General features: G+C 47.3%; 1 protein-coding gene across 1 annotated transcript in view; it reads right to left on the bottom strand.

Moving 5' to 3' along the window:
* LOC133014635 (forkhead box protein O3-like) overlaps nt 1-15,664 on the bottom strand; it is a 29,656-nt gene extending 13,992 nt beyond the window's left edge. Inside the window, exon 1 of the mRNA XM_061081902.1 lies at nt 15,191-15,664. Coding sequence (XP_060937885.1) covers nt 15,191-15,664 — 474 coding nt within the window. The remainder of the gene's footprint in view (nt 1-15,190) is intronic.
* Nucleotides 15,665-15,914: the final 250 nt, after the last annotated feature.

Genomic DNA, 15,914 nt, shown 5'->3' with positions numbered 1-15,914 from the left:
TGTCTGTGTGTGTGTGTGTGTGTGTGTGTGTGTGTGACAGCACTCCTGGAAGGGGGCTGCAGCGTTTCTGCCTGAGTGCGACTGTCAGTGGGCATCACTCAGCCCGGCAGTGTGGCAGGATGCGAGGATCATTAGTGGAGACGGAGGGAGAGAGAGAGAGAGAGAGAGGGAGCAGCATGGAGGAGAGTAAAGGAGGGAAAGGGGAGAGAGGGGCAGTGACTGTGTGAGTCGGGCCAGCGCGTCTTAATATCCGTCTTGAGAGCATTACACACACGGCAGTGCACTTTCCCTCTCAGTCACGCTATCGCCCCACCGCGAAGACCCCCTCTCCTCTGTCATTCCCCCCCCCGCCCCGCCCCGCCCCCTGTGTCACTCTCCCTCCCCTCATCCGTCCTACCCCCTTTTCACCCTGCATCTCCTGATTGACCCTCTCTGTCCCTCCCCACGTCTCGGAAGTCGTGCCCTCACTTAAGCACGGTGCGTTGCAGCTTTTCATTTCCCCGGCTCCAGATTTATCCATCCTGCTCCCCCCCCCCTCTCTTCTTCTTCGCTCTCGCATCTTTTCCATTTCAGCCCCATTGCTCCCATTTTCACCCACTCCGGGCCGCGCAGCCGATCTTCTCCTTGCACTAAGCATCATTGCTACTTGACCTACTCTTAACCGCAGCAAGGTGAAACAATGTTCTACACATGTGGGACAGAAGCTCTTTTCACTTCGGCCTTCATTCCTCCAGCAGTCGTGCGTGTCAGGCTTTCACCGTTTCAAGCCTCGGCGTATTCATTTGTACATTTACCCATCTATCCATCCATTCCCTGGACACTTTGCATCAGTATACTTCATGTCTGCATTAAGGCTGAACGATTAATTGCATTTGCGATTAAATCGCGATATGATAAAACGCAATTTCCTAATCGCAACGTGCGATTTTTATTTATAACTTTATTTACTTTGATTTTACAAAATATTTTCAAAGTATAGTAGAGGCAAATTCTATGTTTCAGTTGTGTGAAATGTTTCTGACTTGGGAGCAGTAAGACACCTATAATTTTAAATATTATTTAACACTAAATGTATCTAATATTGTGTTGGTCATATTGAAATCATTCATTACGTTTGTTGGGAAAAAAAAATTGGATAAAAAAAAAAAATCGCAGATTAAATCGCAATATTGGGGGAAAAAAATCGCAATTAATTTATTTCCCCAAATCGTTCAGCCCTTGTCTGCATTCATGTGTGTTTCTCCACCATCCTCCCCTCCCGTCATCATCCCCGACACTCACTCACTCTCTTTAGTCAGAGCGATCCCTCTGATCTCCCTCTATCCCTCCAGGTCTGTGACCTGTGCTGCGGTGTCCCGTGCTGAATACCAGAATCAACATGCCTGACATTTAAACAAACAGAGCGGCTTCTACAAAGCTAGCCGCGTTAGCACGAGTGCTAAATCTCCCTTCGTTTGCTTAGTGGGTTCCCAGGTTTCATGGATCCATTTGTTTGCTTCAACGTTTTAGTATTTATCACAAGGAGATTGTCCCAGTGAAGCATTTGTGAGCCTGGTGTTGGCACCTGCTGTCAGTGTGGTTTAGCATTATGGCCGTGGTGACGACATCAACGCAGTGGCATCATGAGGTGAAGGAATGCAGTTTGTGTGGCCAGATGCCAGCTCTGTTGAGAGATTGGTGGATTTCAGGTGGTATGGAGTCAGATATGGATCTGGTCTGCAAGCATTTGCACAAGACACGTGCGACTGACAAAGGTTTGCAGAGGACAGTGTAACAAGGCCACGGAAGTCTGCGCCTTTCGAATATGATTTGTGGAATATCTGTCCCATATTGGACAGAAACCAGAATTGTGAAGCAGAAGTCCAAAAAGAAAATGCTCCTATTAAAATAAGTTTAAAGTCATAACGGAGTCAAAATTAGTTTAAGACCCTGTTTACAACACGTGTCTCAGGTGATCTGAACACCAGTGGACAGCTGAGACACATCACCTTTTACATCTGTGTCTGTCATGTGTCCCCGTGTGTCCTCCACTTTTGTTCAAATTTCATTGCAGACCACAGGTGTTCAATGCAAAAGATAGGTGGCCAGATTTGATAACACTGCACACACCTGTAACCAGGGAAAACATCTGGCTTGCATGGGGTACGGGTCGGAACAATGTATAATTTGTTCAAACTTAGACTAAGACTGATACAGACCAAAAGATGTAAATGGATTTGTATTTATATAGCGCTTTTCTAGTCTGATGAAGACCACTCAAAGCGCTTTACAGTACAGTTTCACATTCACCCATTCACACACCCATTCATACAGTGCATCTACTTGCAGCACTTTGTTATTTTATTGGGGGCTTTTGAGCATTTTGCCCAAGGACACTTCGGCATGCAGATGGTTCAGACTGGGGATCGAACCGCCGACCTTCAGGTTGGAGGACGACCACTCTACCCCTCAGCCAGAGCCGCCCTGTAAGTAAGAAGCAGCACAACCAGAGCGAGAGAGAGAGAGAGTCTTTCTAAACTAGTTAAGCTAGACACTAATTAGAGAATGACAGTGCTTTAATAAGCACCCATATATAAGTTGAGTCAATCTGTGACAGTGGAGCAGTGTGTGTGTGTGTGTGTGTGTGTGTGTGTGTGTGTGTGTGTGTGTGTGTGTGTGTGTGTGTGTGTGTGTGTGTGTGTGTGTGTGTGTGTGTGTGTGTGTGTGTGTGTGTGTGTGTGTGTGTGTGTGTGTGTGTGCGTGTGCGTGTGTGTGTGTGTGTGGTGCTCTACTTCCCCTCCCCTGCAGGCATGTTGTGCATGCCAGCCGTTATTAGCTTTAATGTACAAAAATAAATAAATAAACGTGGTTTGACTACAAAGCAGAATGAAGAAGCGATATATGACATTATTTCACATACAAGGCCGAAAGCCAAGGCAAGTTCATGGACAGCACAGATCCCGGCTGTAATGTTTGAAAGCTACACAGGCAAACGGAGCCAACACGTCCGACTTGGCAAAGAAGCTCGGCCACAGCCGTGCCAACAGAGACAGAGAACATGATACCTGACATAATTACTCTGTGCCCACAAATAGCAAGAAGTCGAACAAGGGTGAGTTATTTTGTGACAAGCACACATTGTTCACAAGGGGCGACGATAACGGCTGTTACTTGTAAAGTTTCGTTTCTTTCAAGCTAACTTAAATGCTAATTGGCATGCAAACGTTCACCCTGGTAACTTTAACCCAACCATAACTTTGAAAGCTGCTAAAAAATCAGGTATTCACAAGCGCGCAGCTCGACAACGCCACCTATAAATAAATAATTCATACTCAATCAGGGCAGGTTAATGGCAATTATGCTATGTAAATTACCTCTATAACCAAAAGTGTGATATATTAGGGAGCCAACGTCCACTGAGAAGGTTTAATGAGTGTAGTGAAGTGATATCTGGAAACCATATAAACGTACAAGGGACATAAGGTTACAATCAAGCCGCATAGATTTTTTTCCCTTATTATATATCAGTTCCCTTATTGGGCCGTGAATTGCTCCCTGGGAAAATGTTGAAAACTGAACTCTCTCTCAAAGGTAAAGATCCCTGGATCCGCAACAAATTGTAATGGGTTCATCCTCGACCTATACCACATCCTGCCACCAGGTTTCGTGGAAATCTGTAAAGTCGGTTTTGTGTAATCTTGTTTACAAACAAACCAGCAAACCAAAAAACAAATGGACCGAGGTGAAAACTTAGATTTTTAGCCTATCATTAATCAATTAACTAAAATGCATTATTATTGTATTAAAATAATGAAACACAGGCACTTCATGGTGATGGAGCTTAAACCTGGTATTAATAGTCTGAGGTAGACTAAATTAAACACAAATGATTAAATACACCTCTGTGGCTCTCCTGAATACATTTTCTACTTTCAGCTTTTGTTTCAACGTTCTCTTAATTTCATGATTATACAATTAATCTAATTATTGATCATCATAGTCAAACTGGATCTTAAAATCCCAACCACATATATTTCCCCGTTATTAAAGGACCATTCATCCTGTATTTTCCGTTCTCTCATCATAGCAAGGAAACATCAAAGCCTACATATCTTTTACCACATACACCTACATCACTAGGTTTAATGCTCACACACACACACACACAACACACACACACACACACACACACACACACAGACACACACACCTCTCAAGAAGGAAAGTCAGTGTTTAGCTCTGCATCGCTTTTCCTTCTCACTCGTACAAATTCCATTGCATGAATTACTACCTTTTTACCTAATCACCATTCCAGACACTCTCAGGCCTGGAAATGTACAAAGACAGCTCCACACACACAGACTCACACACACAGACACACAGACACACACACACACAGCCTTGACTCCAGCAGCATCCCCTCAGCCGCCCCTCTCGCACCTCCTTGCCACACATCTCGATCTCTCCCCGGCCAGTCTTTGGGAATGAATCACTTGTAAAGATTTGAGGAAGACTTTGCTAAGCTGATTGCTGAAGGGGAGGGGGGACAAATTACTATCGCACAACTGCATAAAAACCTTCTTGGGTCATGATTTGCCTTATGTAATAGGTTGTGTGTAAGTGTATGTGTGTGTGTGTGTGTTCCCGAAATACACCCCGCCCCCCCCCTACCTCCCAGCAGCCCCTACCCCACGCCACTTACCCATTTTGCACTAATTGAGGGATCTTTTTTCGGAAGCCGCTATTGCGCACATTTAATTATTTATTTTGACGGGAAGCAATCTGGTGGCTAGTGAAGAGGCCGCGCGTGTAAGTGTGTGTGTGTGTGTATGTGTGTGTGTGTGTGTGTGTGTGTGTGTGTGTGTAGCAGGGAGAGAGTAATAGAGAGGGGGAGACGGGAGCAAGACTGGGTCAGTGCAGCTTTTTTGGGTAAATGTGTGTGAACGTGTGAGGCCAGAGCTACTGTAAGCCAACTGTGTCTGTGGGGCTTTGCATGTATGAGGAGTTTGAGGAAAAATTTCACCCTGTGTGTGTTTGTACGTGTGCATGTGTCTTGCATCTCGGAGTGCACGGCTCTCTGAGTGCAACGGGAGTGCACTAATGGACGCACACTTGAGCTGAAGTGTGCAGAGTGTAGCTGAAGTGCAGCCAAGTCTGGCTTCCAGTCCTGCTTGGAAGCCCTATAATCTACTCTCTACTATTCTAGCTCTCTTTTCCTCGCCCCCTCCATTTCCCTTTGCTCTCCCCTACTTGTCTTTCTATCTCTGTCCCTCTATCAATTTCAACATTTTCATCCCCTCCTCGGTGGCTGAGACGGCCGCCCCCCCCCCCCCCCCCCCCCGTCTCCCCACTGTCTCCCTATTAAATCTCTTTATCCTGGTTCTGAGAATGAAGACGAGTGGATCGTGGGTGTCGCTGGCTCTCGCCGCGGACTTTCCTTTTCTTCCTCGGTTCCCTCCGCTCCCCTCCTCACCACTCCCTCCCTCCCTCCCACCTCCCTGCTGTGCAGTGAAGAGAATGAAATAAGGGAAGACGACATGTAACCACCAGTAGTCTTGACCTTTATCAAGCTCCGGCGCCTGAGGCAGGGTGAATGAGACATTAAGAAAATGACTGAGCATTATTAACCCCTACTTACTTACACACACACACACACACATTTGCACACACTGCCTGCACTGAACGATTGGCCCTGGTGCCTTTTTTTATTTTCCCTCGGCGTGCACTTCTGACAGTTAAGGATAAGCTAAAGCCAAATGATCATACTGGGAATAACACTTCTGCATTCGGCATCACATCACTTTAAAAAGATAAGAATGGCAAGACCGGCCCGGCCTGCCAGCTCACATTGTTTAACTGTGATTGATCCCCTGTCGAGCTCCAGCTTCCCAGCGAATGCAAAAAAACCCTGCTGAGGAGCCGATGCTTCATTATAAGGCGACTGCACAAGTTCCTTCAAATGATGCATCAGCGTCTGAGAGAAAGCTGGACCTGAGAGGACCAGAGGTTAACCCTCACTACTGCAGTCCCAGCCTAAGCTGTACTTCTAATAATAGATAATTTCCCTCTCGCTCTTCTTCTTCATCTTCTCCGCCTTTCTCTCTTTTTTTTTTGCCCGTGTGCACGACTGGATGTGCATGTGTGGCCATCCTTCTACTCCAGTCAATCAATGAGCAGAGACAATTCCCCGAGTGACATTTACGGAGAAGAAAGAGAGCCATTTATCACTTTAGTTTTGGGATAATAAAAGAATGACTGAATGAGCCTGTGTGTGTGTGTGTGTGTGTGTGTGTGTGTGTGTGTGTGTGTGTGTGTGTGTGTGTGTGTGTGTGTGTGTGTGTGTGTGTGTGTGTGTGTGTGTGTGTGTGTGTGTACAAGGGAGAGAGCAGGCGCGAGAGAGAGCTAAAGATGAAAAGGGGATTTCAAAAGCACATGAAAGAAGCAGGAGAAATGAGCGAGGGAAGAGGGAAATGAGTGATAAAAAGGCTACTTTGTGGGGAGGACTGAGAGTGTGAAATAGAACAAGTGAGGAGAGAAGAGAAGGCTGTGAGTGACTGACGGTGAAAAAAGAGAGCACGAGAAAAAGCAGGGGAGGGAAGAGAAAAAAAAACACAGGCCTCGGGTATGGAAAGAAAAAAGGCAGAGACAGGGGAGAGGGGATTGAAAAAAAGGCTCTGAGCACAGAGAGAGAACGGGGGGAGAACGGAGGGGAAGAGAGGAGGATGGGAAGATAAAAAAAAAAAAGGGTGCATGAGAAAAAGAGAAAGGGAGAGGAGACAGTCGGAGACGGAGCGAGGCAGACGTGGCCGGGTTCATCCGGGGCTACGAGCAGACTCGGAGTTCAGACCTCACACGGTCAGCATACTAAACACCGGACCCAGTGTCCTGACCTAGATTCATGCAAGTGACATACAAATCCAATCGGGGTGGGGGGGGGTGCTGCCTCGCCACACACACATCCCTCAGCCCTCAACCCCCAGCTGGTCTCGCAGTCACCTCATAACCCAACAACCCTCGCCTCCATCCCGCGTTACCGCCCCGGCGCATATGCTGGCTCCCACACAGATTTGCTCACACATGGCTCGTTTTACACACACACTACAATGCACAGGCCCGGGCAGGACCACAAATGCAAAGTGATTTCTCTCCCAAGGTCGGCTCCGTCTTTTTTAAGCTCAGGTGAGTCGACGTTACACCTCAGCGGGGGGTGCGGTGCGACTCCGGGGGTTCCTGATCAGCCGTTACCCGACGTGACCTCTGCAGCTCCATCCATCAGCCACGGGGCGCGTGGTTCAGCCGCGGCATATCCAGCGACCATTAGCATAACAAGCATCTTTCTTGAACATAACTCTTGCTGCTGCTGCTCCTCCTCGCCACTCCCTTTCCCTTTTCCTCCCCCCCCCCCCTGTCCACCTGCTCCGATTAGTCAACGTTAACTACATTTCCCTTTGTGAGGCGGCTCCCTCCATCACTCGCCGGGGACCGCCGAGCTCAGGTAAACTGATCTACGGCCCTTGTACACGCTCTTATTTTCCCCCTCCCACAATCCTTTGGCTCATGACAGGGTGCTTCTGATGGACAGGTGGAGAGGAGCGAGAAAGCCGGGCACGTGCGCTGCCGGGAAGGAAGGACGGACGGTCCAGAGATGGAGCGTTGAGAAATACAGCGTTTAGCTTGGCATACATCATCGCTTTCCCACGGACAGGACATGGCAATATGCGTGGCACATGGCCATCAATCGCTTGCATACATGCAGGAAGAGATATCCGACGAGGAGAAAAATTGCATTAGGTAAAATGGGCGCCGTGATTTGTGGGGAGCCGGTTTCGCGGCCCCCGGAGAGAAATACCGCTCGGAGCGTACTTCATCTTATAGCGGGAAGAGGAAGGAGCATCCACGTTGTTTATCTAAAGCCCCCCATCTAGTTACAATGGCTTGATTTGAAATATTCATATACATGTATGACAAGATCATGGCCATTATGCTGCTCTCTCAGCGGGGCCTCACTGAATGGACTGAATGGAAACCCATCAGTCAGTGTAAATTATGAGGACATGATACATTACATAAGCCTATAGATGGGCTTGAAGATGAGTATTATTGTAGCTGGATATCAATCAGGGTAACGCACACTCCATGGTGTCATCAGTATGATAACATGCTATAGGCTATTTCAAGGATAAACCCGCCATTATAATATTTCACAGGGCATATAACAAAAGGAAAACACATTAGGCTTTGAGTCGTGTGCATCATAAAGCATCATGGGTTGTGTTTTAGATGGATCTGTGAGTATACAAATGGAACCTCAACCATGAAGCGTAAATCATGCAGCCTACAAGGTCTGCAGCTTGTGATTGTTTCCGTTATCAAGATTTATTTCTACCAAAAATAAATCTTTCTACCAAAAATAAATCTTTGATCAAACACATGACAATTTGACATGACTTGACCAGCAGACCCAGTTTTATTCAATCCCTGAGCACGTAACCAGTGAAAGAAAGCTTCATTTTCATGCTGATAAATGGCTAAAAATTATTAATTATCAAAACTGTTGATGATTTTTTTTCTGCTGATCAAACACGATGATAAAACAACTGAACGTTCAGCTCCACAGCCGGGGCCGATCAACCTGCAGCTCACGTCTTTGTTGGCCAGCGAAAAAAAACGAAAACATTCTACAGCGACGCCCCCAAAAAGGTGCACGGTCTGTATCTAATCAGAAGTATATGAGGCACATCTTTAAGTACAAATAAAAAAATAGTATGTGCATTGTACGGCTATTAAGGTGCGCAGCGATACGGAGTCGGGGGGGGGCCTGAGGCCTGTGTTGGCGGTGGGGAAGGCAGAGGGGGCTGAGCACTGGAGACGGAGCAGAACAGAGTGGAGCAGAGCGGGTTCCTGTAGTGGTGAGAAAGAGACAGAACGAGTCGACCCAGCGTGACTACAGCCTGCCTGAGTGGAGCAGCCTGCCTGCAATTAAGGTGGAATCAGGGAGAAATCTGCGCTGCCTTGATAATGAGCCTCGTCTGAATTATTAACGAGAGCTGTTCCCCCGGGACCCGGGCTCCCACTGAGCCCATCAACCCCCCCAACACATCCACATCCCCTAACACACACACACACACACTCACACACAAACACACTTACACAGGGAAAGAGGGGAGCGAAATCCACTCAGAAACATGCACAGCATAATCACACATTATGCACATTGACAAAGATGAGCAACAAGCATGCCGCTGCACATGGAGCCTGACATTTTCAGCAGCATGAGGGCCAACGCATTTCATTCACATGCTGAAGTGGTGACTATCCGGAGCCATTACAAACATATGCGGTGACACATTTCTCCGGGACAAAATAACTCCAATCACCGCCGTGGGATTGAAACTGACAGACTTTTCTCTTCGGCATAGCACATAGACTGAATTCGATAAAAGTATCTCACGTGTTAGAAGAAGCCTCCGTTCAGCCGCCCAGCGAGTGCAGTGATACGTTTTCCTCACCACATTACATTGGGAAACAGTAAACCGAGGTATTTTGTTTCTGAGCCAGTTATGATATGATGAGTCATTTATTGCGTATTAGTTATTTTGGAAAGTATTTATTGTCACGGATGAAAAATGCCTTAATCAAAAACTGTTTTCTGGGAGTAATATTACTGTTAACTCAGCTGACAAAGATTTGTGAGCCCTGCCTCTATTTTTGTTCAGCAAACCCTCAAATCTAGAGCATAAGCAGCGAGTACACAGAGTTTTTATGAGCGGGTTTTTAAGTCACAGGGATACAATAGAAAGTGCTGAAGGGTAAGTGAGCAGGAAGATAGTACATTTTATCTCACTTTATTGAAATGTGGGAATGCACTACAAAGACATTAAGACCCCGAACAGAAGAGGACTTCTCTGTTGCCTCTTCCATAAAACGTCCGAGGCCGTCGCCACCTCCCGTCGAATCTCCATGACACCAAGCTAACACAGCCTCAGAGAGAAACACACACCACATTCTGTCCCTGCAGCTGTGAATGGTTTTGCCAAAAAATCCGCGGGTGCCCACCAAACACCGGCACGCCTTCCGTGTGAGCCAATCGCAGAGCGGCAGACAGGTTTCAAAACAAATCAGACAGCAAAACAAGCACCGCAGAAAGTCGCTTCCGCTTCTCGGTCGGCCCCCTCCACTCTCCGAAAAAAAAAAAATATGTGTTCACCCCACCCAAGAACAGAGTGTTCCTCCATGGGTGGTTCACGGAGGCGCAAGTGTGTAATGTTTTTCGTGCGAATGTTTGTGAGCCTGAGTCAGAGGGAATAGTGGAAACCATCACCCTAAATAGTGCAATGGGAAAAGAATGACAATTTCTCTATGCTTCACTATGCTTCTTCGGTTTAGAGGGAAACTGAACTAAGAAGAGCATTTCATATTCTACAAAATGCCACCAAATGGTTGTTAGAAAAGAAAAAAGAAAGATAATGCAGAACCAAGGGTAATGGGCTTGGTGAAAAAATGCTTCAACAGCTGAAGTTCAGCTGAGAAGAACATCCAAATTAGTTCAACCCCGTCGAATTGGGAACTTGACGGTCTCATCCCCTTCTATTCTGCTCCAAAAGGCCCAATAGCTGAGGGCAGTCGAGCTGGGGGGGAAATACAGCATTGTTATCCTATTATCTCTGAGATAATGTGCGATGTGAGATTTCTCTTGGATAAGAGGGAGCACACTGCTGAAGAAAGAGTCGAGATCACCGGCTGGAGACTGCTAAAGCTCAAACACCTGACGCCATAGCTCCCACGAGAAAGACTCTTCACCTCAATTGGCCCTTGTGCAGCAGGGAAGAAAAACACTAAGAATGTATAGAATGTCTGATGGACAAAAAGATGGGCGGAGAGATAAGGGGAGATAACATGGTTGTCTGCTCCATACGGTGATAAGGGAGAGTGAAGTAATATCAAAGACAAAATTATATTGTTTTTCATTTTGCCTTCTCCTGATTGCTGTCTCCCATATTTGAATGTGTGCCCATGCTTCGGTAATTTGCATGTCCATTAATCATTTTCAGTGAGAAATGAAGTGTCATGGCTGCCTGAAGGCTGCAGGCGGGAAGGCGGTGAGAACAGGCTTCTTGGCATCAGATACCCAGCTCAACCTGAATATACTGCCTGAACCCAACCTGGCTGCGGCTGCAGAAGCCAAGGGGAGATGTTAGGTGCTCATAATCCCACACCATAAATCTGTCCAGCATGCATCATATGCTCTCATTTTTGCGCGAGTGTGTATGCGTGTGTATCTGTCGTACTCTCATATTACTCTGCTCCCCTGAGCCAAGACGAAGGATAAAATATGAATCAGCTGAAGTCTAGGACAGTTTCCAGTCTCTCCAGACTCACCAACCATCATCGGGTGACACAAGCATGCATCCCTGTGCACACATGCACAAAGCAGACACACGCACACACGGCAGACACACTCTGGAAGTTTCAAGTCTTTTTACCTCATGCTAAGCTCCTGACAAACACACTCTTCGCTGCACATTTGACATTCATATCCCTCAGATTTGCCAAGTGCCTCTCCACTGCAGCTGCCGGAGCCAGTAGTGACAGGATTATGAGACTCTTTCTCTTTTCCCATCAATCAATTAGAGAAAGTGATATGATCCATCCCTGTTACAAATAGACGTGTTATGTTCCTCTACCGAAGATAAGACTATACACATTGTGTACAGACACCTTTCCCTTCTGTTTCCTCACACGCCGCTCACGTTTTCTTTCCACTGCCGTGCGTTCACCGTCCCGTTTCTTTGTCTTGTTTTAAGTTCCATGTTCCTCGAACTTCTGCCATTGACTGAAAGCCCCGTGACCTCTTGTCCTGCTGGCCCCGCGAAGGCCTCTACCTAAAGGCACTTTATAAGTAACAGTCTAGTGGCTTTGGATTAAACTGTCTGAGTGATTGCCTGGCACCCTTGGCGACCCGCTGTGCGATGCCCTGGCATCCGACAGCTCCAAGTGCCGGAGAAAGCCCTGCAGTGTAAATACATACAGGAATAAACTATAAGTTGTATTCCACCGAAATAGACTGTAGCTGTAATTGCACGTTTAATTTCTATTTTAACATATTTACTTCCCCAAGAGTGTCGATTCTTATTATGATTTTTTATATCCCATAACTTCCCATTCTGACATCTACAATAACACAACCCCCTCCCCCTCCAAAAGGCATAACAACGGCATTATCTAACCCCCTTGAAGTTTATGAACTTCGAGGCGCCTGCAGGGCAATCCAGACACCAAGTTCCTTTTAAAGACCACCATTAGCGGCATTATGAAGTCAAGAGCAAGGCTACACACCATTCTCCACAGTGACATGCTGTCAGACCAATCAGCAGGGCCAAACACACATGCCTATAGAAGAAGACAGCCCCTCCCCCTGTAGTAGCCCCCACAAAGGCACACACAAGGCTACCAAACCCTGACGTGTTTTGTTGCAATTGACATGTGCTTCTCCCACGCACAAGTGCAGAATGCGCACACGCACACACACACTCACCCGTGGATCAACCTAGCAACAGGGCAACTGGAAAATAAAGTCCGATTTAGTGTCTGCTAATCCTCACTGCACTTTGGCTAGCACCCCGGTGGAAAGTGTAACAGGGTTCTTCTCAAGTGCACAAGTCGACGTAACCTTCCTCCAGTAAGGAGCTGATTAGGAAGCCGTGACCTCAGAATGCCGTAGCCTTCCTAGAATTCAGAAGCCATTAGGTATTTATAGGAGCTTAATGGTACCGTCTCGATGCACTGGCTGTCTAGCACCCATCATCGAGCCGCGCTCACATCCTTTCCACGGCAGCGTAATTTACAACGCGCAGTCTGCTTTTGATGATTATATTCCGACAACAACCATGTATGATCCAGGTTCAATAAGCTGTCTCCGGAGGTTCCTTTTTGCTTTGAGTTGGTCATCCCCCGCCTACCGACACCCCCCCTCCCCCCTCAAAAACCCCAGAGCCTCCCACATGAACTGCCGAGCTATACCACTTAATTTCATTTTATTTCATCAGCAGCTTACCAACAATTCTTTTATCCACCCCCCCCCCCCCCTTCCCCTGCCTTGACAGAATAAAGCAGACTGTTTCACATCAAATGCTTTTGCGCGTGCGTGATTTTTCAGATTGGAAATGCAGTGGATGATACAAGTAACTTTTTTCTTACTCGCAACAGCTGTCAAATATAATTGCCTGATATGACTGTAGAAGTACACATGTGAGAGTGCACCTGCGTTGTGTGCAAGTGGAGGCGGGAGGTTGCTGGGTTTAGACGCAGGGTTCACGACGGCCACTCGGGACATGTGGCCTCACGCTGACCTTTACAAGCTGACTTTACCATGCAATCCTACTGTTCAGCTCTCATAAAAATCAGATCATTCAGTCCTGAAATGTCTATTGAGGCACAGACATTTCTGTTTATGCTGTGCAAAAGTGCCATAGTGTGCAAAAATTAAGATTTATGGACTTTCTGTATCTCTCCTATCAAAACAAATATGACATGAAAACTATCTGGCTAGGCAGTTGTAGCAGAAATCAAGGTTTTGTGTACATGCGTGTATATGTGCTGCTCAGGGTCAATATTTCAATCAGCTTGTTTTGCTGCAGCTTAGCTGCACATGTGACGTTTAAGTGTATGTTTACATTACCACTCTGTCTCTGACCAAAACCAGGTCAGCCCTGTTACTGACATTATGGCTGCCTGCTTTAAACGACTTACCTAATCCCCCATCATTACCTGGAATGGGCCCCACGTCTCGCCTGTGGCCTTAAATAGCCCAGGACCTCAGATTGCCACTGTCAAACCCCCTAATTTGCAGTTTCATAAATAGCAGACTGGGACTTTGGCACTAAAGATAAAGAGGCCCTGCGGTTGAAGCCTCTGTGGTGGAAGCGCAGGGCTAATGAAACAAAGTCTACCTGGAGACACACCTTAGCAACGCTCACTTTAATGGGACAGGCTTTAGGCGTCAGTCAGGTGCTTGTGATTAAATCTGGGGCCAACAGAGGAGACTTTAGGTGGTGACAGAGTTTAGATTGTGCAACAGCATCACGCAGGTTTTGACAAAGGGTTAATTCCTCCAAAGCGACAAAAATATCAATGCACGTCTTTACTTTGGGCTGTGATCTTTTGCGATGATACGAGTGACACACCTCGATCGTTCTGTACCGGAACAGAAATAAGTCAACATCGTCATCTCGATAATTCTTCTTTTAAATATTTAACGATAATTAAGCACAAAGTATTAATGCTCTCTTAAAGAAGTGAAGTCCTGTCGATCCTGCAAGCCCCAAAATATGAAACTATAAACAGTCTATAGATTTTCCTAACCGACAAGGAGCTCTTGTATTATTCAGCCTCTACCTTCTTTACCTTCCCGTGCATACGACGCTATTTTCAGAAGCAAACTTAACATGTAGTCTCAAAGTGTCAGCAGAGGTGAACTATGAGGACAAGCAGTGCTGCCCGGCTGATCCCCCCTGCCCCTGCTCCCTGTCCTCAGATGGCCGTAATGACTGGCTCTATAGGAGCAGAGGCTGATAACACGGGCAGATGTCCAGGAGGTTACTCTCGGCTCTCAGCCAGACGGGCAGTGGTGGTGGACTGTGGTCAGTTATGAAACAGCCGCTCTGAATATTTACATTGTGGACAGCTGACCTGTGATCTACCAACAAGTGTCCCTCTGTTGATTCATAGATGCTTTCACTGATAAGTAGAGGAAGATGCTGTGTATAAGGATTATGCATGAAACAGTTTGCTCTGTTTCTCTGCAGCAGAGGGATCATGGAGCACTGTGGTCCCGGTCCTGATGAAGGGGGTTCATGCACTGTACAGACCCTGCACACCACCAGCTGCTCTCTGAAGCTGGGATGAGCAAGGCATGGTTATACACACACACACTGGAAGAGACTCCACTCCAGTCTATTACACTTGGCCATCTCGGATCTATTAGAAATGACTGACGGCAGTAATGACCTAAGACAAGATAACGCGTGTCCCCATTCGTGCGTAACCGACACGGAATCCCACGGTAGCATGTGGAGGAGGTGAAATAATCATAAGGGACATAGCGAATAAGAATAACGGTTTATTCATGGGGCTGATATCGGTGTGGACACTTTTTGATTAACATGTCAGAGCTCCACCACCACGCTGGCCCCCATGTGTTTTCACTCCTTACCTTCCAGCCAGCGGAGCTATTACTGTCGCCCTTATCCTTGAAATAGGGCACATAACGGACCATCCAGTCGTAGATCTGTGACAGCGTGAGTCTCTTATCCTGGGTGCTCTCGATGGCGCGGGTAATGAGATCCGCGTAGGACTGGTTCCCCCACGCGTTCCGCCGGGAGGACTTGGCTTTGCGCAGGGATCCGGTGCCATCGAGCCCCCCGCCGGCGGCCAGGCATGGGGCGCCGGCCGGGTGCTTCAGCTCTCCCGCCGGTGCACCCCCCACCAGACCCCCTCTGCACGCCGGCACGTCCTCCGGTTCCACCTTGATGCTGGCCAGTGGGAGACCCCCGCTGACCTCGTGTCCGCCGCCGGGGAAGTCCTCCGGGCACGGAGGCGGCCAGGTGCAGGAGCGAGGCCGGCTCTGCGGCTCGAAATCCGAATCAACCTGATGAGCGTCCAGCTCGTTGTCCTCCATCATCAACATTTACCCTTCAGTTGAAATGGGATGAATCAAATGAAAACAAGGCAAGGGAGGGGAAACACCTCCACGGTTCCGTATTTTTTTGTCCCCCCACTGTCCTTAATATCACTTCACGGTTGAAATTCGCGTTGTGACACGGGCTTTCCAGCTTCTACAGTCCGGATCGATGAGAGGCAATTCAACAGAGTAGAAGGATCATGATGGAGACACGAAAAAGAAAATCACAGATCGGCGTGGAGAGATAAGAGAAGTA

This window comes from Limanda limanda, chromosome 11, assembly GCF_963576545.1.
Source record: "Limanda limanda chromosome 11, fLimLim1.1, whole genome shotgun sequence".
NCBI lineage: Eukaryota > Metazoa > Chordata > Actinopteri > Pleuronectiformes > Pleuronectidae > Limanda > Limanda limanda.
Note: the sequence above shows the minus strand (reverse complement) of the source record. Positions and strands in the feature narration are given on the sequence as shown.